This window comes from Ranitomeya variabilis, chromosome 4 (genome assembly GCF_051348905.1).
Source record: "Ranitomeya variabilis isolate aRanVar5 chromosome 4, aRanVar5.hap1, whole genome shotgun sequence".
Classification (NCBI taxonomy): domain Eukaryota; kingdom Metazoa; phylum Chordata; class Amphibia; order Anura; family Dendrobatidae; genus Ranitomeya; species Ranitomeya variabilis.
Window position 1 is genome coordinate 500,297,117 of NC_135235.1, and position 23,635 is coordinate 500,320,751.

Below are 23,635 nucleotides of genomic sequence, written 5' to 3' on the forward strand. Positions count from 1 at the left end.
TGTGTCTGTCAGCGTAGTGTCCAGAGGCTGGAGGCGCTACCCGGAAACAGACCTGTACACCAAGAGACGTTGAGGGGGCTGTAGGAGGTCAACAACCCAGCAGCAGGACCACTACCTCAGCCTTTGTGCAAGGAGGAACAGGAGGAGCACTGCCAGAGCCCTGCAAAATGACCTCCAGCAGGCCACAAATGTGCATATGTCTGCACAAACGGTTAAAAACTGACACCATGAGGATGTTCTGAGTGCCCGACGTCCACAGATGGGGGTTGTGCTCACAGCCCAACACTGTGCAGGACGCTTGGCATTTGCCACAGAACACCAGGATTGGCAAGTTCGTCACTGGCGCCCTGTGCTCTTCACAGATGAAAGCAGGTTCACACTGAGCATGTGACAGAGTCTGGAGACGCCGTGGAGAGTGATCTGCTGCCTGCAACCTCCTTCAACATGACCTGTTTGGCAGTGGGTCAGTAATGGTGTGGGGTGGCATTTCTTTGGAGGGCCGCACAGCCCTCCATGTGCTCACCAGAGGTAGCCTGACTACGATTAGGTACCAAGATGAGATCCCCAGACCCCTTGTGAGACCATATGCTGGTGCGGTTGGCCCTGGGTTCCTTCTAATGCACGACAATGCCAGACCTTATGTGGCTGCAGTGTGTCAGATGATCCTGCAAGATGAAGGCATTGAAGCTATGGACTGGCCAGCCCGTTCCCCAGACCTGAATCCGATTGAACACATCTGGTACATATCTCACATCATCCACCGTCACATTGCACCACAGACTGTCCAGGAGTTGGCAGACGCTTAGTCCAGGTCTGGGAGGAGATCCCTCAGGAGACCATCCGTTGCCTCATCAGGAGCATGCCCAGGCGTTGTAGGGAAGTCATACAGGCACGTGGAGGCCACACACACTACTAGGCATCATTTCCTTGTCTTGAGGCATTTCCACTGAATTTGGATCAGCCTGTAACTTCATTTTCCACTTTGATTTTGAGCATCATTCCAACTCCAGACCTGCGTGGGATATTAGCTGTCATTTACGTTGATAATTTTTAGGTTTTATTGTTCTCAACACATTCCACTATGTAATACATAAAGATTTACAACTGGAATATTTCATTCAGTGATATCTAGGATGTGGGATTTTAGTGCACAATAAGGACGCACTAGAAGAAAAATGGGCAGCATGGTAGAATCGCCAGAAGAAAGCCGTTACTGCTCAAATGCCACAAAGTATCTTGCATACAATACACAAAACAGCACAGAGACAAGCCTCAAAACTTCTGGGACAAAGTAGTTTGGAGTGATGAGACCAACATTGAACTTTTTCGCCACAACAATAAATGTTACATTTGGAGAGAGGTCAACAAGGCCTATGATGAAAGGAACAGTATTCCTACTGTAAAGTATGGAGGTGGATCACTGAAAATAAAGAACCTCACCCACAACTACCACAAAAGACTTCAAGCTGTCATTGATGTTAGAGGTGGCAATACACGGTTTTAAGAAATGGGGTATGTGAACTGATCAGGGTAATTTGGTTTTTAGTTTTGGGTTGTCATTATGATTTAAAAAGAGAAAACACAGTAGTCTGACAATATTACTAACACTATTTGGTTAATGTATAACCCTTTATTTGTACTGTGCAGCATTATATGGGCACTGTATAACACTATTTATATCAGAACTGTATTTTATACATTTTATGGCGCCATTAATTCTATAGCGCTTTACAGACATCATCTCTGACACCACTGGGGCTCATAATCTACATTCCTTATCAGTATGTCTTTGTGAAAAGAAACTGGAGAACCTGCTGAAAACACATGCAAACAAGGGGAGAACAGGCATATTCCTTGCAGATACTGTCCTTGGTCGGATTTGAACCCAAGAGTCAGGACCTCATACTGCATAATACAGTACAATATGGGTACTGCAACAATGTATCTATGTGATATTCTCTGCTGTGTTGCGGTAGCTAATCCTGTCATCTGTGAGTCTGCTGTATCTAATCCTATCATGTGTGAGTTGCTGTATCTAATCCTATTATGTGTGACCCTGCTTTGTCACAGTATATAATCCTATCTGCTGCTGTGTCGATGTATCTAATCCTATCATATGTGATATGGTCTGCAAGGTTACTGTATCTAACTACCATATGTGGTACTGGTTACCTATCATGTTTGCTCACTCATGTATCTAAGCCATCATATGTGATATAGTCTGAGTAGGACACAGCTCACTTTCCCATCATGAGCAACTTTATGTCATGGCTAGGTGGATGTGCCATTCTTCTCCTGGGCAGATTGCCCTTAGTGTTACCAGCAGCTCTTTTACGTTAGGGCACTTCATCTACTTAGATCTCTGGGGGCCATAACAGATGTGATCAGCTCCAGGGGCCTAAATAATCCCCAGCAATCATTTGAGAATGTAAAGTTGTAGAACGTCTCAATGTGTTCCGATTCAATTCTTCACCTGAGTCAATATCCATTTCAGTATCCAATATCCGGTACGGTTCTGCACTTACAAATGCAAAGCTATGGCACACATTGCAGTGTTATGCCCTTTCGCACACTTAAGCAAAATTCATCAGAGATTAAAGTCCCTGCACAGTCTGAGAGGTCAGGGAATTTCAGTGTGAGCGGGGAAAATCAGAATATGTGACAGTGAGGAGCGGTAAAGTTTGTGTTTTGTTTTATTATTATTCTTACACCATTTGTTTATTGTGCTTTGGGGTCTGTAGAGACACCAAAGAGTAATAAGGGACATTAAAGTCATAGAGAATAAGCAAATTTTCCCAAAGAATACAAGCACACAGGCAAATATGCATCTTTACTGCAAGCAAAGAATAAGAAAAGGAGAATCAGGACAGTTCCTTTGCTGCAAAAGCAGTTTTATCTGGTTAGGGAGAAGACTATTCCCTTTCTCTGGTTTTGAATGACTACACTTTAGGGCTTTTTCACACATCTGTGTCTCTGATAGGTGTGGTGACAGTTTCACACGTAGACACATTGAAAACTATGTTGCTGTGCACATGTCCGTGTGTTTCCACGGATTGTGTGTCCCTGTGACCCACACGTAGACATGTCCATTTTTTTACCTGCACAAAAGGCCGCAAAACATCCCCAGCACGGGCACACACTGGGATGTCATCCGTGTGACAAGTCCCGGCACCTGAGAAGCAGCGGTAGCGTAAGCGCTGTTCCCGGCGGGTGGTGCTGAAGACAGCTCTCATCATTCTCCCCTGCTCTGCCAGCGATCAGGGGAGAATGATGAGAGTTATATTCAAGTAATAATAATGAGCGCAAGCGGTGGCTGATGGGCAGAGCAGGGATCAATGATGAGAGCCGTCTTCAGCACCTGGCACCGGGGAACAGAACTTACTGTACAGCTGATTCTCAGGCACCCGTGCGTGTGGGCCTGAAAGCACACGGTTGTCACACGTGTGCCACAAGCATTACACACACGGACATTCCGTTACCGGCAAAAACGGAAGTGTGAAACCGACCTTTAAGAAAACCTGTCATGTCAAAAATCGCTATTAACCAGCAGTTGTGGTGTCAATCTGCAGGCTAAAATCGTTCTGAAGCCATGCAGCTGGCACCACACTAAAAGCCTGGCAACAGGGAGGAAATTAACCTAATTTCACCTGGCAGTCTGCAGCTGTCAGTCAAAGAGGCGCAGCTTCTGTCATTGCTCAGCACATAGTGAGCAGCAGATGTAACTACACCCATCTATGACTTAAAGCCGGCAGAAATAAAGTTAAAGATACAGTCAGCACACAATGACTGATCAAACCAAGTCCCGCCACTTGGTGCATAATGGCAGGGCCAAACAATTAAATCCACCTTCCGACCTTCTTATATTCCCTATGTCTCCATCCTCCCCTCTTTGACAGCTCTGGCTTTATAGGGCCAGGGAAGGGTGTACATGGATGGACAGAAAACAAGCAGGAGAGAAGGTGCATTTAAATTTTTGGCCATACCATGGGGCACTGAGCGCTTGTGCGTCATTTGACCAGTCATTCTGTGCTCACAAAGTCCTTTTAATTTCCTCCTTGAAGACAGGCTTTCAGGGTGGCAGCCGCACAGCTTTAGAACCAGGGCTGTGGAATCAGTGTCCATTTTGGTGAAATCAGAATAAATGGGCCGACTGCGACTCCTAAAATATATAAATTGGGTTCAGTAGTTCAATGCAGTAAATATTTTCATAAGAATATGGAAAAGTTATGAAATGTCCTATAAATGTCTGTTCTGTTCCTGATCTAAGGATCTCGGCTTTTAGTGGAGGTGAATCTGTGCTGTACTTTATGTACATGCTCAGTAGTGACCAGTGCTTTGGGGTCGTAGTGGAGATGAATCTGTGCCGCACTTTATGGACATGCTCAGTAGTGACCAGTGCTGTGGGGTCAGGAGGAGTCTGAGTCGGTGGTTTGGTTTACTGACTCCATAGCCCTGTTAAGAAAACTATTAACCTGCAGATTTCCCCCATATCTGCTGGTTAATAGGGTTTTTTGACATCACATGTTTCCTTTAAATAATATTACACAGATATTACTAGTTTTCTCCTTTGCTGTATATTTACTATTAAAAGGTTTTAGTTCATTTATTTTTTGTAGAGTTACTAGAAAAAAAAAGGAATATTTCAGTTCCAACAAGTTTTTGCCTCGCCATAAGACTTGTGATTATTGCTAAATGTATACCCACTATCACCAAAACAGTACCATGTCCATTAACAATGTATTCAAATAGGTAATCAATAAGAGGTTAAAGAAAAGCAACTAGAGCTATATCTGATTGCTTTTGGTAACGGAAGTTTCCGGCTGTATAACACAGGCAGCACTCGCTATGTTTTCGGCGCATTACATTAATAGTCCTGCTCCATGTACGCTTACCAGAAGGATGATGTACATGTGACATGTTATGAAGGGGGTTAATAAAAATTTCTAATTTTTCTAAATAAACCAACTTTGATTTTATGAATACAAGGAAATTTAATTTAGATCAACAGAACATGATAGGGATCTACCACCCATAATGCATCCACACGGAGTAAAAAAAAAAAAAACTTGCAGTGTAAGATATTACAGACAAAATAAAATGAAATGATTATTATGTAACACACAGTTTTCAACCCGTGGATCATGGTAACTTGTGGTCAAGCATCCACCACTTGACATTTACGGTATCTCTTATGTTCAAGACTTGGGCTTGTACTTCTCTTTCCATGGCTGGAGAATTCTAGACACTGCTTAAGACAGTTCATATTTCGAAGTACAATCAATTCGCTGATGTTTTGGGATAATTTGCTCGTACAACTTTGGCTTCATCTTCAAGCTCATCTAGAAACTTCTCTTGGGATACAGAGAAGAAGGTGTATCCATCTGTGCTACCAGTTAAGAAACCTAATATAAGAGTCTAAGATTACACACAGCGATAACTTATAGTTGTGCTTACTGCAAAGCAATCTACACTTCTCAATAATGAAATTGCAACACTAAAAAATCGTAGAATTATAGAATCAATAGTAATTACATGTTTATGTTAGAAGGCTTTCGTCCGCAGACCTGCCGAACGCTAGTGTGAAGATAGCCTTAATGATGAAAAAAAAATGGAAACAAATCTCAATTTATCAACTATAAACACAGCATGCAGGAATATGCACACTTCTGCACCTAAGCGGTTATCAATGAGGTTAACAAAAGGAACTTGTCACGTGAAAAAACACTAAAAAAACAAACTTTATTAACCTGCACATGTGGGGCTAATTTGCACAGTAATAGTATTTTGAATCTGCCTGGCACATGCACTTAAAACCCCGCTGCCAGGAAGAAATGAACTTAATTCCTCCTGGCAGGGGTCAGGTTTCAGTCCCTAGGATGGCGCCAGAGTGAGCTCAGTCTCCATTCTGCATATAAAAGAGAGGTGGCTGTAACTGCGCCCCATATACACAGAGCGGAGACAGAGCGGAGACTGAGCACACGACGGCGCCATCCTCGTGATTGAAACCCCCTAACGCTGCAGCGAGGAATAAGGTTTATTTCCTCCTGGCAGTGGGGCTCTAAATGCGGGTGCCGTGCAGGTTCAAAATACTATTAACCTGCAGATTAATTCCATATCTGCAGGTTAATAACATTGTTTCACCCGAGAGGTTCCCTTTAGTGGTTTGAGGAACGTTCTACCACGCTGAACATTACGCCACGCCACACCATAATCCCAGGAGAAAAACCAGTGTTATGTTCTCTTGTGAAGGCCTCTCTGCAAGGCATTGTCCACATGGTATCCACATAAAAATCGGAGGCTGAAATGGAGATCCATCTTCTTCTGCAATGGGTTCCGCTTTTGTTTTGAAAGTAACGATGTCCAAAAATTGGTCTGATAACCACTAGAGCAACATCATTAAGAGGCCTTCACAAGGTTTTAAAGTCAAACTGGTTTTACTCTCAGGACTATGGTGTGGTGTGGTGTGGTGTGGTGTGTGTGTGTGTGTGTGTGTGTCAATGTACAGCAGCTTTAAGTCCCCTAGGGGGGACTATTAAATATAGTAAAAAATAAAAAAAAGTTTAAATCACCCCCTTTTTGCCTTATTAAAAATAAAATAGAAAAAAAAATTGGTATTGCTGCATTTGTAGAAGTCTGATCTATCTAAATATAAATTAATCTGTTCGCAAATGGCATAACGAAAAAAAATAAAAATAAATCAAACCACCAAAGTTGCATTCTTCTTTGGCCACAACAACACTGCAATAAAAGGTGATCAAAACATCTTATATACAGTGAGTATAACTGTTTGTTATCTACTATATAATTGTCTAAGGGTCACTTCCGTCTGTCCTTCTGTCTGTCTGTCACGGATATTCATTGGTCGCAGCCTCTGTCTGTCATGGAAATCCAAGTCGCTGATTGGTCGTGGCAAAACAGCCACGACCAATCAGCGACGGGCCTTCCTCCCCGCAGTCAGTGCCCGCTCCATAATCCCCTCCAGTCAGCCCTCACACAGGGTTAATGGCAGCGCTAACGGACCGCGTTATGCCGCGGTGTAACGCACTCCGTTAACGCAGCTATTAACCCTGTGTGACCAACTTTTTACTATTGATGCTGCCTATGCAGCATCAAGAGTAAAAAGATCTAATGTTACAAATAATACTAATAAAAAAAAAGGTTATTCTCACCTTCCAACATCGCGGCTGTCCTCAGCAGTGCAAGCGGCAGGTTCCGGTGCCAAGGATGCTATGCGAGGACCTGCCATGACGTCACGGTCATGTGACCGTGACATCATCACAGGTCCTGCGCTCATACCAACCCTGGGACCGGAAGCTGCTGCATGCACTGTACAAAGGCGCCAGGACTTCAAGGGGCCTTCGGAAGGTGAGTATATGTTTATTTTTTATTTTAAGTCTTTTTTAACCACGCATATAGTGGCCACATTGCTATATACTACGTGGGCTGTGTTACATACTGTGTGGGCTGTGTTATATACTACATCTCTGTGCTATATACTATGTGACTGTGCAATATACAACGTGACTGTCCAATATACTACGTGCTCTGTGTTATATACTATGTAGCTGTGCAATATACTATGTGGCTGTGTCGGTTCTGTTATATACTATGTCGACTGTGCAATATACTACGTGGCTATGTTATACACTACGTAGCTGACCAATACACTACGTAGCTGACCAATACACTACGTAGCTGACCAATACACTACGTAGCTGACCAATACACTACGTAGCTGACCAATACACTACGTAGCTGACCAATACACTACGTAGCTGACCAATACACTACGTAGCTGACCAATACACTACGTAGCTGACCAATACACTACGTAGCTGACCAATACACTACGTAGCTGACCAATACACTACGTAGCTGACCAATACACTACGTAGCTGACCAATACACTACGTAGCTGACCAATACACTACGTAGCTGACCAATACACTACGTAGCTGACCAATACACTACGTAGCTGACCAATACACTACGTAGCTGACCAATACACTACGTAGCTGACCAATACACTACGTAGCTGACCAATACACTACGTAGCTGACCAATACACTACGTAGCTGACCAATACACTACGTAGCTGTGCAATACACTACGTAGCTGTGCAATACACTACGTAGCTGTGCAATACACTACGTAGCTGTGCAATACACTACGTAGCTGTGCAATACACTACGTAGCTGTGCAATACACTACGTAGCTGTGCAATACACTACGTAGCTGTGCAATACACTACGTAGCTGTGCAATACACTACGTAGCTGTGCAATACACTACGTAGCTGTGCAATACACTACGTAGCTGTGCAATACACTACGTAGCTGTGCAATACACTACGTAGCTGTGCAATACACTACGTAGCTGTGCAATACACTACGTAGCTGTGCAATACACTACGTAGCTGTGCAATACACTACGTAGCTGTGCAATACACTACGTAGCTGTGCAATACACTACGTAGCTGTGCAATACACTACGTAGCTGTGCAATACACTACGTAGCTGTGCAATACACTACGTAGCTGTGCAATACACTACGTAGCTGTGCAATACACTACGTAGCTGTGCAATACACTACGTAGCTGTGCAATACACTACGTAGCTGTGCAATACACTACGTAGCTGTGCAATACACTACGTAGCTGTGCAATACACTACGTAGCTGTGCAATACACTACGTAGCTGTGCAATACACTACGTAGCTGTGCAATACACTACGTAGCTGTGCAATACACTACGTAGCTGTGCAATACACTACGTAGCTGTGCAATACACTACGTAGCTGTGCAATACACTACGTAGCTGTGCAATACACTACGTAGCTGTGTTATATACTATGTGCCTGTGCAATATACTACGTGGCTATGTTATATACTAAGGGCTATGCTATAAACTACGTGGCTGACCAATATACTACATACCTGTGCAATACACTACGTGGCTGTGTTATATGCTACGTAACTCTGCTATATACTACGTACGCTGTTACATACTACGTAGCTCTGTTATATACTACGTAGCTATGTTATATACTACGTCGGTTGTGTTATATACTACGTCACTGTGCAATATAGTACGTAGCCTGTGCTATATACTACCTACATATTCTAGAATACCCAATACGTTAGAATCGGGCCACCATCTAGTTTTTAAATACAAAAGTATGCTTTTTTGTTTCAAATAAAAGGACTTTACTTGCTCTTTATTTTCAATATAACTCTGGGATTAGTAATGGTGAAGCGTCTTATAAACGTCTCTCTATTACTAAGCCTTGGGCTTGATGCCACCGGACAATACAAAAGGTAATATCAATCTCACAAATATGAACCCCACTTGCCACTGCTACAGGGCAAATGGGAAGAGGCTGGCAAAGGGCCAGAATTGGCGCATCTAATAGATGCGTGTTTTCTGGGGCACTTGGGAATACCAGCCCCCAGCTGTCTGATTTACCTTGGCTGGTTGTCAAAAATAATGTGGGACCCTACACCATTGTTTTTTTTTTTTTTTTAACTTATTTTAAAAGGAGTGGGGATCAATATATTCTTGATAACCAGCCATGATAAAGCTGACAACTGAGGGTTACAGCCCGCAGCTGTTAGTTTTGCATGGCTGGTTATCAAAATTACAGGAGAACCCACACCGGTTTTTATTATAAGTTAAGTTAGATCACAGACGCCGCTTGCTCCCGCTGTTATTAGCTGCCGCGGACGTAGGCTGATGGAGTAGTAGTCCCATCAGCCGACGCCAGTGAATGGAGGTAAACTTTTTAGCATTGATCAAAGCTGTAGGCTCATGCTGTCATTTGAAAGCATGGGAAACAAGGCTGTCTGGCCGGTGGTAATGATTTTATCGCAGATCAGAGGCACACGTCATGGTGTACAGCTTTATGAAAAAGATTCAGCATAACCTGGGATTTAATCCGTTAAATAATTTACTTTTTCTGGGATTTTTGGTCCAGTGGGTGGTTCTACCAGTGATTGACAGCTTGCTCTGTATAAGGCTAGGGTCACAAAATAAGCCAACCTGCTCTGCCTCACTGAATAACATTGGTCGGAATGCAATCCTTTCATTGAAGTGCACTCCTCCGATTTACACTCTCGTGTGAGTGTGCCCCAAGTGTGCGCCCAGTCCGCTGTCAGTCACTGATGGGACCGCCTACTGGACCCAAAATCCCAGAAAGAGCAGAGGATTATGGGATTAACACAGGTTATATAGATTTGTGAGAACAGGCTCTGTATATCTCGCTGCTCCGCTCCCCTCCCCCTGCTCTGTAACACGGGGCCAGCGTTTTCCTGGTGACATGTTCCCTTAAAAAAAAAAGTGCAAATAAAGGAATAAAATGCAAAGTAAGAAACAGAACAGCACATACAATGAAGCCGGAGCTAAGCGCAGTGCACCTTGTGTGCCCGCCATACTGGCACCATCCCTGTATACAGACAAGAGGTCACACACAAAGAAGCACAGCCTCCTGCCGGCCCACACCGAGTCCTGTGTGTCCGCCCGGGTGGCGGGGAGGTCAGCAGGACACGGAAGGATACAGATGCCCAGCACTACGCCGCCTATGGCCAGCCCGGTTATTATATTTCTCGTCCTCAGCTTCCCAGAATTCGCCCACTGCGCCATTTCCCTCCTTCGTAGAAGCGCCATCTGCTCCGGGGTGAGCGCCTGCTGCTGCTGCTGCTGCTGCTGCTGCTGCTGCTTCGCGTCCCTGGCGCCTGACCCCTGCGTGCTTCCCTTCTCCGCCATGTTTGTCTGTCGGCAGCGCTCGAAGATGACGTCATCAGTAACCGCCAGAGCAAGTCTCAAAAAATGGGAGGAAAAAAACGCTCATAAAGTGATTTCCTTATAACGCCATGCAAAAAAATGCCGTCTCGTGGTGAAAGTTATAAAGAACCTCGCAGTTAAAGCACAGACTGGCATTTTGCCCACAACAAATATGGCGGCCTCGTAGGTTACAGCTCATGTACATCATTACCATTATGAGGTGGGATACAAGAAACAGGACTAGTAATTGGAATAGCGTCGTGTGTGTGTGTAAATATCAGGGCACAGTTCTAGTTTGCGAGCAGACACTGCAGTGAATCGGCTTCCCATAGTAACCAATCAGGTCGCTGCTTTTAAAAGCCATCTTTCCTGGTAAATGCGATCTGATTGGCTGCTCTGTAGCTGTGTCCGTTTCCACCACTCTGCCTGTAGTAACCGACCACTTGCAGTGCGAGCTGGGGCTGACGGCTGACTTCTGTTCATACTTGTCAGCTTGTGCTATTTTGTGAGTTTGGTGCCCAAATCCCATAGCCTGAGCGCTTTCATAGCCCCATGTGCCCCATTTCTCACCTTCTAAGGCTACGTGCACACGTTGCGGAAAGTCCTGTGGATTTTTCCGGACTGATTTTGGTAAATCCACAGGTAAACCACACTGCGATTTACTGCTTTTTTTTGCGTTTTTTGTGCGGATTCTACTGCGGTTTTACACTTGCAGATTCCTATTATGGAGCAGGTGTAAACCGCTGCGGAATCCGCACAAAGAATTGACATGCTGCGCAATAAACAACTCCACGTTTTCGCGCGGTTTTTCCGCAGCATGGGCAATGCGGATTTTGTTTTCCATGGTACTGTATAACGCATGGAAAACCGCTGCGGATGCGCAGCAAAATCCGCAACGCGTGCACATAGCCTAAACCTGTGTTTGGATGCAGTGTGATTGTGGAGTGTGCTGGCATTGTGCACAAGAAACCTTCCAGAAGCATTGCTTTTCTGGAGGTGTAGGCGATGCCCACATTTCAGGGAGCTGGCGAGGTCTTCCCTTTTATTGGAGGCTTACAGATATTTCAGGAAATTTAGAAAGTGTGATATTTGTCCAATAACCCTGAAACATCCTACTGCAGGCTTGAGTAATAATAATAATTTTATTTTCTATAGCGCCGACATATTCCGTAGTGCTTCACATTTTAGAGGGGATTTGTACAGACAATAGACATTACAGCATAACAATAAACACAGATCAATACAGATACAAAGAGGAGTGAGGGCCCTGCTCGCAAGCTTACAAACTATGAGGAAAAGGGGAGACACGAGAGGTGGATGGTAACAATTGCTTTAGTTATTTGGACCAGCCATAGTGTAAGGCTCGGGTGTTCATGTAAAGCTGCATGAACCAGTTAACAGCCTAAGTATGTAGCAGTACAGACACAGAGGGCTATTAACTGCATAAAGTGTATGAGAACACGATGTGAGGAACCTGGTTTTGAAGAAAATTTTGAATGGGCCACACAGGGATAGTTAGATTAATGCATTGAGGCGGTAAGCCAGTCTGAACAAATGCGTTTTTAGGGCACGCTTAAAACTGTGGGGATTAATCGTATTAACCTAGGTAGTGCATTCCAAAGAATTGGCGCAGCACGTGTAAAGTCTTGGAGATGGGATTATTGAGGATTCTAACCTCAGGTCATTAGCAGAAAGGAGAGCACAGTTAGGCCGGCGTCACACTGGCGAGTTTTACGGACGTAAGAGCGCAGAAACTACGTCCGTAAAACTCGCATAACATACGGCACAATTATTCTCAATGGGGCTGCTCCTATTAGCCGTATATTACGGTTCAGTATTATACGGCTTTCTACGGCCGTACAAAATCGCAGCATGCTGCGTTTGTCAGCGTACTGCGCAAAAAAATCGCCAATGAAAGTCTATGGGGGCGTGAAAAATACGGATTCCACACTGACCAGCAGTGTGACTTGCGAGAAATACGCACCGGTGTTAGTGAAAAGTCGGTAATTCAATTGCCGGCTTTTAATTTCTCCTGCACAAACCCGACAGGATATGAGACATGGTTTACATACAGTAAACCATCTCATATCCCCTTTTTTTTTGCATATTCCACATTACTAATGTTAGTAGTGTGTATGTGCAAAATTTCAGCGCTGTAGCTGCTGAAATAAAGGGTTAAATGGCGGAAAAAATTGGCGTGGGCTCCCGCGCAATTTTCTCCGCCAGAATGGTAAAGCCAGTGACTGAGGGCAGATATTAATAGCCAGGAGAGGGTCCATGGTTATTGGCCCCCCCCGTGGCTAAAAACATCTGCCCCCAGCCACCCCAGAAAAGGCACATCTGGAAGATGCGCCTATTCTGGCACTTGGCCACTCTCTTCCCACTCCCTGTAGCGGTGGGATATGGGGTAATGAAGGGTTAATGCCACCTTGCTATTGGAAGGTGACATTAAGCCAGATTAATAATGGAGAGGCGTCAATTATGACACCTATCCATTATTAATCCAATTGTAGGAAAGGGTTAAAAAACACACACACACATGATTTAAAAGTATTTTAATGAAAAAAACACAGCGGTTGTTGTAATAATTTATTGTACTCTCAGTCCATCAGGAACACCCTCGCTTGGAAAAATAATAAACGCACAAGATACATACCTTCTGCTGTCAGATCAGGTCCCACGAAGTAATCCATCTGAAGGGGTTAACTAATATTACAGGCAGAGCTGCGATAATCCACTCGCTCTGCCTGTAATCCCCGGGTGCTGAAAGGAAAGCAGTGATCTATACTTACATTCAGTTGCGGTGATGCGCCCCTGCTGGATGTTCTCATGAACTGCAGCCTGGGAACTTTTTCCCACGCTACAGGTCATATGAGGACATCCACCAGGGGGCGCATCACCGCGACTGAAGGAAATGTAGGTCAATGACATATATATATATATATACTGTATATATGTTTTCCCGAACATTTGAGCACATAAATCCATTAGATGTCGGTTTTGCAAGCCTGCGCGAAAATCTCGCAGTACGGATGCCATACGGATTACATACGGAGGATGCCATGCGCAAAATACGCTGACACACCCTAACTACGGATCACTATTTTGGGAACATTTCACCGTATTTCGGCCGTATTACGGCCGTAAAATACGGACCGTATTGTCTTACGCCGAGTGTGACGCCGGCCTTAGGGTGGTAGGCTGAGACCAGGGAGGAGATGTAGGGTGGTGCTGAGCCATGGAGTGCTTTGTGGATGAGAGTGATAAGTTTATATTGAATTTTGGAGTGAATCTACTGTGTTCATGAGGAGAGCGGTGCCCCACCATCTCCGGCCCTCATCTCTAGTGAGAAAACCATTTCTGCCGACCATTGGAAGTTGTACACTATGGCTGATGGATGGAACGTTATCAGCCGAAAAGTGATCAAATCCCTTCCATCAGTCAGCTGACCCTAAGCCAATTAGTGGTCGGATGACTTATTGGAAAGGGCATCATCACTTACAGTCCTGGCAGAGACCACTGAAGCAGCAGTAGCAGTGTGGTGGCAGAGATTCGAAGTGTTAGCTCAGAGTCACACCAGCACACGGCATCCGATGCGAGATGCTAATGACCCTCAGCTCCAGCTCTGCTGCGAGCATGATCCAAGTGTCAGTGCTCTGTGCTCCAGTCCTCTCACATCGGAGAATCACAGCACAGCGCGGAGGAGACAGAGAAAGTAATTTCTCCGTCTCCTCTGTTGCCAGCGTCTGGGTGATATCCGAGTGCAGTGTCATGTTTCCCACACACCCATAGACTTATATTGGTGTGTGTGATCCGAATTTTGCATGCAATACGCAAAATATCTGAGCTGAAAAAAAGTAGATGAGCACACAATCCTAGAATAACATTGGTCCAAATGCAATCCCATTTTTTATCGGTTACATTTGTCAGATTTATTTGCAAGTGTGAATGAGCCCTTAAGGGCTGTTTCCTGTCAGAAAATCTTCATTTGTTCTGAAAAGAAATAAACCTCTCCTTACCATACCCAGCACTGAGTTTTGGCTGCAGCTATGATGTCATGTCGACAGTGTAACAGCCAGTCGGAAATCTCAGCAGATGATTGGCTTCTACATCATTCACTACCAGACACTGAAAGCAGCCCTGGAGATTCAGTACTGGACCTGGGGACGGTAAGGCCGGGATCACACATACGCGAGATACGGCCGAGTCTCGCAGGTGAAATCCCAGCTCTGGCGCCAGCACTCCGGAGCGGAGCGTGCAGCCGCACAGCAATACATGGAGCTGCATGCTCCGTTCCGGAGTGCCGGCGCCAGAGCTGGGTTTTCACCTGCGAGACTCGGCCGTATCTCGCGTATGTGTGATCCCGGCCTAAGAGAGGATTTTTTTTTATTTTACTGCAGCCAGGCATGAAGATTTTCTTAAAGGGTTCAAGCCCTTTAAATAAAACTTTTGTTTCATTATTATTTTTTTTATATAACAATCCCTTCTCTTTTGAAAAAAACTTTTGAAAAACCCATTTACTGTACTCTCAGTTTGTACTATATGATATGTCTAAATGTTATTGCAGTATGTTCGGGTCATGCATTCTGACAGCATGGCCCTTATACGATCATGGTTCAGCAAAATGTTTGCTTTATTTGTTACAGTGTAAGGATGAACCAAATTCCACTCAAATCAAATCGAGGGTCATGGTTACCCGGCACAGTATTTGGAATAGCCCCTTCTGATGTGATAGAAGATATTCTTATTGGCTTGGCCAATGATAATGAGCTTTCTCTGGACCGCTTATCGGAGCACGCAGGCTCATTCAAGCAGCCCAAAGTAATTGGTAAGAGCTTGGTTAGGTGAGGATGGGTTATGTACTGACACATATGTAGTGTCTATGGGCACAGGGGTTGGTAGAGGCCACATTTATTAAAGGGCTATTCACATGAGTACTATTTGGGAGTATGCTCCGTTCCCCAGTCTCCAGGCCCCCTGTTTGCTTCAGGCAGTGCACCCCTGAAGACTGACAGCTCAGTGTGGTTGCACCAGTGGTTCAAATTGTGACCTCTCTGATACAGCAGCAGCATCGGAGGAGTGCAGGGACAATAAAGCTATCCGGATTGTGCGCTCCAGCGATCTGGATAGATTTAGGTCAGAGGACTTATATTATCGTATAACACTTTTAAGAAATAAGCCAATCTATACCTTCCACTCTCTAGGCAAGAAATCCATGTTTGTTCCATATGCAGGTGAGGCTGAAGTGCTCTGGATGTTTTCTTTTTTCCTGCATGTGTTGCAGCGACTAGAACATAGTATTCGAGCACCCCGAACAACTCTATTAGCACACGGACATGCTCGGATAACGCCTCATCGCAGCACGCTCGCTCATCACTATTAGTAGCCCATGCAAGTGATGACAGTATGTTTAAGGTGGCTGTGGTGCACTGTACAGTGGTGAAATCTACTACAGTTAGGTCCATATATATTTGGACAGAGACAACATTTTTTAAATTTTGGTTATAGACATTACCACAATGAATTTTAATCAAAACTATTCAGATGCAGTTGACGTTCAGACTTTCAGCTTTCATTTGAGGGTATCCACATTAAAATTGGATGAAGGGTTTAGGAGTTTCAGCTCCTTAATATTGTGCCACCCTGTTTTTAAAGGGACCAAAAGTAATTGGACAATTGACTCCAAGGCTATTTCATGGACAGGTGTGGGCAATCCCTTCGTTATGTCATTCTCAATTGAGCAGATAAAAGGCCTGGAGTTGATTTGAGGTGTGGTGCTTGCATTTGGAAGGTTTTGCTTTGAAGTAAACATGCGGTCAAAGGAGCTCTCCATGCAGGTGAAACAAGCCATCCTTAAGCTGCGAAAACAGAAAAAACCCATTCGATAAATTGCTACAATATTGGGAGTGGCAAAATCTACACTTTGGTACATCCTGAGAAAGAAAGAAAGCACTGGTGATCTCATCATGAAGGGTTTAGGAGTTTCAGCTCCTTAACATGTGCCACCCTGTTTTTAAAGGGACCAAAAGTAATTGGACAGATTCAATAATTTTAAATAAAATGTTCATTTTTAGTACTTGGTTGAAAACCCTTTGTTGGCAATGACTGCCTGAAGTCTTGAACTCATGGACATCACCAGACGCTGTGTTTCCTCCTTTTTGATGCTCTGCCAGGCCTTCACTGCGGTGGTTTTCAGTTGCTGTTTGTTTGTGGGCCTTTCTGTCTGAAGTTTAGTCTTTAACAAGTGAAATGCATGCTCAATTGGGTTGAGATCAGGTGACTGACTTGGCCATTCTAGAATATTCCACTTCTTTGCTTTAATAAACTCCTGGGTTGCTTTGGCTTCATGTTTTGGGTCATTGTCCATCTGTAGTGTGAAACGACGACCAATCAGTTTGGCTGCATTTGGCTGGATCTGAGCACACAGTATGGCTCTGAATACCTCAGAATTCATTCAGCTGTTTCTGTCCTGTGTCACATCATCAATAAACACTAGTGACCCAGTGCCACTGGCAGCCATGCATGCCCAAGCCATCACACTGCCTCCGCCGTGTTTTACAGATGATGTGGTATGCTTTGGATCATGAGCTGTACCAAGCCTTCGCCATACTTTTTTCTTTCCATCATTCTGGTAGAAGTTGATCTTGGTTTCATCAGTCCAAAGAATGTTCTTCCAGAACTGTGCTGGCTTTTATAGATGTTTTTTAGCAAAGTCCAGTCTAGCCTTTTTATTCTTGATGCTTATGAGTGGCTTGCACCGTGCAGTGAACCCTCTGTATTTACTTTCATGCAGTCTTCTCTCTATGGTAGATTTGGATATTGATACGCCGACCTCCTGGAGAGTGTTGGTCACTTGGTTGGCAGTTGTGAAGGGGTTTCTCTTCACCATGGAGATTATTCTGCGATCACCCACCACTGTTGTCTTCCGTGGGCACCCAGGTCTTTTTGCATTGATGAGTTCACCAGTGCTTTCTTTCTTTCTCAGGATGTACCAAACTGTAGATTTTGCCACTCCTAATATTGTAGCAATTTCTCGGATGGGTTTTTTCTGTTTTCGCAGCTTAAGAATGGCTTGTTTCACCTGCATGGAGAGCTCCTTTGACCGCATGTTTACTTCAAAGCAAAACCTTCCAAATGCAAGCACCACACCTCAAATCAACTCCAGGCCTTTTATCTGCTTAATTGAGAATTACATAACGAAGGGATTGCCCACACCTGTCCATGAAATAGCCTTGGAGTCAATTGTCCAATTACTTTTGGTCCCTTTAAAAACAGGGTGGCACATGTTAAGGAGCTGAAACTCCTAAACCCTTCATCCAATTTTAATGTGGATACCCTCAAATGAAAGCTGAAAGTCTGAACTTCAACTGCATCTGAATTGTTTTGTTTAAAATTCATTGTGGTAATGTCTATAACCAAAATTAGAAAAATGTTGTCTCTGTCCAAATATTTATGGACCTAACTGTATCTATTCCTTATGAGAGCCATGTTCTACTGCTTGACTACACAGCCGGTGATATGTCGCTCAAGTTAAAGAACATCAAACAAAGGTCAAAGAAGTGTAGACAGCATCCAATCCAGGGTGTTGAATTAAAAATATGAAGTTTATTCCTCCATAAAAAGCCCAACATTTCTACCCTAAGTGGGTCCTTTTCATGTACCTATTTTGGGTCAAAAACATTGTGGTTTTTATGGCGGAATAAACTTCATGTTTTTAATTCAACACCCTGGATTGGACGCGGTCTGGACGTCTTTGCTGTGATATCTCCAAGTGGGTTCCTTGGTAAATATAGACGCGCATCACACAGAGTGAGTGCTGACAGCCATTTTTGGATGTGACAAGTTGAAGAATGCGTCTCTAGATATGAATTAGAGCCAGGGAAGCAGACGCTCAGCCTCACCTGCATATGGATTAAAATGTGGATTTTTTCAGCTATGGAGTGGTGGATTTTATAAAGGTATAAATTGGCTCATCCTTCAGAGACCAGTGCCACAATTTAAGGGGTGTGTGTGTGTGCGTGTGCGTGTGCGTGTGCGTGTGTGTGTGTGTGTGTGTGATGGGGGTGGGGTGTGATCATCATGACAGATTTTTTTAGATTTGGAAAACCCTTATCAATTACCTCAATACCTTATTATTGGATTAATGCTGAAAAGGAGCTGTCTTTTTATTCAGACATTATCTACCCATATCAATCTACCCATATGCTTTATTACAGAATTGGTCTTCCTTCTGTCAAAGCACTGGGGTCAGGACAATTCTACTAAGTACCAGGCAGTGGAATTATTAGACAGGTATTTATTAGTCATTATTTTTAATTACAGCATGAAGTCTTTGTACCATTCTTAGGATATGTGCACACGTTGCAGATTCCATTGCGGATTTTTCAGCGCGGATTCTGATAAATCCGCAGGTGAAACGCCCTGCTTTTGACCTGCATTTTACCTTCGGATTTTGTGTGGAATTCGCCTGCGTTTTTACACCTGCGGATTCCTATAAAGTAATAGGTGTAAAACGCTGCGGAATCAGCACAAAGGATTTACATGCTGCTGACAATAAACCGCAGCGTTTCCGCGCTGAATTTTCCGCAGCATGTGCACTGCAGATTTGGTTTTCCATTAGTTTACATGGTACTGTACAATTAAATAAACAACCTCAAGGCACAATGCACAAAATGAAAAGGAGGAAACATATATATATATCCACCAATGTGCACCAATGGAAAATAATGGACAGATCCGGAATAATTATGGAAAACGAAGAACAACCGAAACAAAAAGTCCAAAATAAAGTGTGGGATAACAATATTTATTTATGACATAACATGGACAGTGGAACAGTGGGAAAAAATACCACAAAACAGCACATCAACAGGGACATATAAAAAATGAGAATAAATGCAAAGCCGTATAATAATAAGTTAATACGTATTGCTGGGCTGCTTTAATAAACCACATAGCGGTGTAAATCAGTAACTAGAATACTGTATGAAAAAGTGCATGTGCAAAAAATATATATGGACAATGGGCTGGAATAGACCACATAAAGGGTGTACAAACAAAAATCTATAGAGGGGCCAAATAGATATAAGGCTCCTAGTGGCTAGTGCCAAAGCAAATAAAGGTGCAAGTATTATAGAACAAATACAGGTGCAAGTATTGAAAAACAATAACCAGCCATAAGTATTACCTGCTATGTGGTAAGTATGTCCCCGGGATGTGCCGTGCCCCGACGCGCGTTTCGGCGTCTGCCTTCGTCAGGGGGTGACCCCCTGACGAAGGCAGACGCCGAAACGCGCGTCGGGGCACGGCACATCCCGGGGACATACTTACCACATAGCAGGTAATACTTATGGCTGGTTATTGTTTTTCAATACTTGCACCTGTATTTGTTCTATAATACTTGCACCTTTATTTGCTTTGGCACTAGCCACTAGGAGCCTTATATCTATTTGGCCCCTCTATAGATTTTTGTTTGTACACCCTTTATGTGGTCTATTCCAGCCCATTGTCCATATATATTTTTTGCACATGCACTTTTTCATACAGTATTCTAGTTACTGATTTACACCGCTATGTGGTTTATTAAAGCAGCCCAGCAATACGTATTAACTTATTATTATACGGCTTTGCATTTATTCTCATTTTTTATATGTCCCTGTTGATGTGCTGTTTTGTGGTATTTTTTCCCACTGTTCCACTGTCCATGTTATGTCATAAATAAATATTGTTATCCCACACTTTATTTTGGACTTTTTGTTTCGGTTGTTCTTCGTTTTCCATGGTACTGTACAATGCATGGAAAACTGCTGCGAATCTGCAGCGTCAAATCCGGTGCGGATCCGCAGCCAAATCCGCAACATGTGCATATTCCCTTAAAGGGACACTGTCACCCCCTCCAGCCGTTATAAACTAAAACATGTCATGATGATCACACCCCACCCCCACCCCCATCACACACACACACACACACACACACACGCACACACACACACACCTTGTGCAGCAGTAATGCTGCATTCTAACAAGGTGGCTCTTTTAGTTTGTGGTGCTGTTATAGCCAAAATAAAGCGTTTTATAATTTCGCCAAAATACCTGTCTTTAGCCCTGGAGGCAGGTCTTAACCCCTCTGCTGCAACCGCCACACTGCCGTCACTCAAATCTTCTTTGTCGCCGGGCGCCACCCCCTCCGCGCTGTTTTCCACTCAAATCCGGCACCTGCGCTGTTTAGTACTGGCTGGGGCAGGCGCAGTGAGCTCTGGCCGTCTGACCTCACATGCAGTCTTGCAGACTGCACCTGTGCGGCCACCCAGCTTGTGAATCCCAGCCCCGCACTCTGCATAATGCATAACACACTGCGGGTCCGGGATTCACAAGCAGGGCGGCTGCACAGGCGCAGTCTGCAAGACTGCATGTGAGGTCAGAGGGCCAGAGCTCACTGCGCCTGCCCCAGCCAGTACTAAACAGCGCAGATGCCGGATTTGAGTGGAAAACAGAGCGGAGGGGGCGGCGCCCGGCGCCGAAGAAGATTTGAGTGACGGCAGTGTGGCGCTTGCAGCAGAGGGGTTAAGACCTGCCTCCCTGGCTAAAGACAGGTATTTTGGTGAAATTATAAAACGCTTTATTTTGGCTATAACAGCACCACAAACTAAAAGAGCCACCTTGTCAGAATGCAGCATTACTGCTACACAAGGTGGCTCTTTTAGTTTATAACGGCTGGAGGGGGTGACAGTGTCCCTTTAAAGTTCCCCTGTTGGCAGGATTGTGCACAGACAGTGTCATGTCAGCGCCGTTATACTGATTACAATGGCAGGCAGAGAGGGCTTCTCTCTCTCTTCTTTTAATCCCTTTTAAAATGTTCTAATACATTTTGGATATTTTACTTACACTGGATGGATGTGCTGGATATTCCCTTCCTTTCTTTCTACTTCAGCTGAAATCACCAGCAGGTACGGCACCCACCAGCTACATTTATTTGCAACGGCTTACAGATGCATGTCTCGGCGTGTCAAGCTCCAACCCTTCCCTCTCCCCCCTCCTTTCTTTCTTGAATGATTACAATGATACCTTGGTTGATGAAATCAGTCTTGTGGTTGTTGTGTAATCTTTATTTTCAGTTTTGAGTTAATGATATGCTCGTGCTGTGGGGCGGCCTGTGGGGGGTCTTCATGTGGTGCTCTGATTAGGTATTCACCAGTATGGCTTCTGATAGGTAGATGATCCCTCACTGACCTGCCCCCTAGTTTACAGAATGAATACTTGTGCATACTGAAGAAAAAAAAAACCTTCTGCAGGCGGGTGACGGCTGTGGCACCTGTTCTGCAGAATAATCACATGTTTAATGTCCCAATAATAAATGTGGTTGATGTTGTTCAGATAGAAAAAAAAATCTATTTTAAAATGGCAGGCACGGGCGACGCCATCTTTGAGGAGGACATTTTTTTTCTCCAGTAAGATGGCCCTGCCGGCTCATGCGCAGTAGCAGCTATTGGATCACAGCTATATACATTCAATCATATATATGATTTTTTTTTCTATCTGAACAACATCAACCACATTTATTATTGGGACATTACATGTGCAATTATTCTGCAGAGCAGGTGCCACAGCCGTCATCTGCCTGCAGAAGGGTTTTTTTTTCTTCAGTATGTACAGGTATTCATTCTGTAAACTAGGGGGCAGGTCAGTGAGGGGTCAGTGACCTGTCAGAAGCCATACTGGTGAATACCTAATCAGAACACCACATGAAGACCCCCACAGAATGCCCTGGAGCACGGGCAGATCATTAACTCAAAACTGAAAATAAAGATTACACAGCAACCACAAGACGGATTTCATCACCCTAGGTATCATTTTATTCAGTATAACGGCGCTGACCTGACACTGTCTGTAGGTTACTGTACACAATCCCGCTGACAGGTTCACTTTAAAGGGAGTTTGTCAGCAGGTTTTAGCTATGTAATCGGACAGCACCATGAGGTAGAGCAAGATACTCTGATTCCAGCGAAGTATCACTTAGTATACTGGGAGCCGCAGTTTTCTCATTTATTGAGCTCTGTATAACGCCGACCGCACCACAGCTTTTTATGTACATTGTACAGTGACAGAGAGCTGCTAATCAGTGCTGGGGTCGGGGTTAAACTACCCTGCATGAGCCGTGTTGTCCTGTAATGATAAGCAACAAACAAAGTAGCATTCTGTAATGGCTGGACTATACATGACGAGCACTTTTTACCTATTGTGACCCCCCATTTCGTTATACTTGCGAGCAGGGCCCTTTCTCCCCGTCTAACTGTTGAATTATGTGTTACTGGGGAATGTTCCAAGGAATATGTTGGCGATACTGTATATAAATGAAAAATGTATTATCAGTCTCAGCTCTGTGGTCCAGTTCTGATGCATATGTGCTCATTTTTGCCACTTTTAGCACTGAGCAGGGATGAACTTGTCCTAGGTGCAGAAAACTGTGATGTGATTCTATCCCAGCTAGAATTAAAGGAACTGCTCAATGAAAATAAAAGCAATGGTCAGTGCCGCTGTTTCCAAGGAGTGATGTGACTTGTGTCACGTGCCCTCTGTAGCCAATGATTGTCCACTGTTTAGCTGCAGCCTTTATTACTGTATATCAGAGTGGACGTCCTCCTTGAAGGAATATTTATGAGCTGCAGACAAATGGCGACCTCTCATTGCCGGCAGCAGGCATGTGATACACCAAGTCACGTCACTGGGAACAGCGGCATTGACAGTGCTGGAACCACAATGCTGCAGGTGGTGAGTATATAATGAATGTTTTTATTTCAACTGGGGTTCTCAATTGATTAAGCAGGGGTTATCCAGTAGTGGATCAGACCTTTTTCACTT

The 23,635-nt window shown here is 44.1% G+C and overlaps 2 protein-coding genes across 3 annotated transcripts in view; one reads left to right on the forward strand and one right to left on the reverse strand.

Moving 5' to 3' along the window:
- Positions 1 to 4,966: 4,966 nt before the first annotated feature.
- Positions 4,967 to 10,812, reverse strand: COA3 (cytochrome c oxidase assembly factor 3). Its single transcript, XM_077252014.1, has 2 exons — positions 10,552 to 10,812; positions 4,967 to 5,381 (listed from the first exon to the last, which is right to left on the reverse strand). The coding sequence occupies exons 1-2, from the start codon at positions 10,757 to 10,759 to the stop codon at positions 5,278 to 5,280; spliced, it is 312 nt and encodes a 103-aa protein (XP_077108129.1). The 5' UTR covers positions 10,760 to 10,812; the 3' UTR covers positions 4,967 to 5,277.
- The window catches only part of CNTD1 (cyclin N-terminal domain containing 1), a 34,215-nt gene continuing 21,387 nt past the window's right edge, over positions 10,808 to 23,635 (forward strand). For both annotated transcript variants that reach the window (XM_077252012.1, XM_077252013.1), the window contains exons 1-3: positions 10,808 to 10,997; positions 15,424 to 15,605; positions 18,994 to 19,069. In XM_077252012.1, coding sequence (XP_077108127.1) covers positions 10,975 to 10,997; positions 15,424 to 15,605; positions 18,994 to 19,069 — 281 coding nt within the window. In that variant the 5' untranslated portion in view covers positions 10,808 to 10,974. The remainder of the gene's footprint in view (positions 10,998 to 15,423; positions 15,606 to 18,993; positions 19,070 to 23,635) is intronic.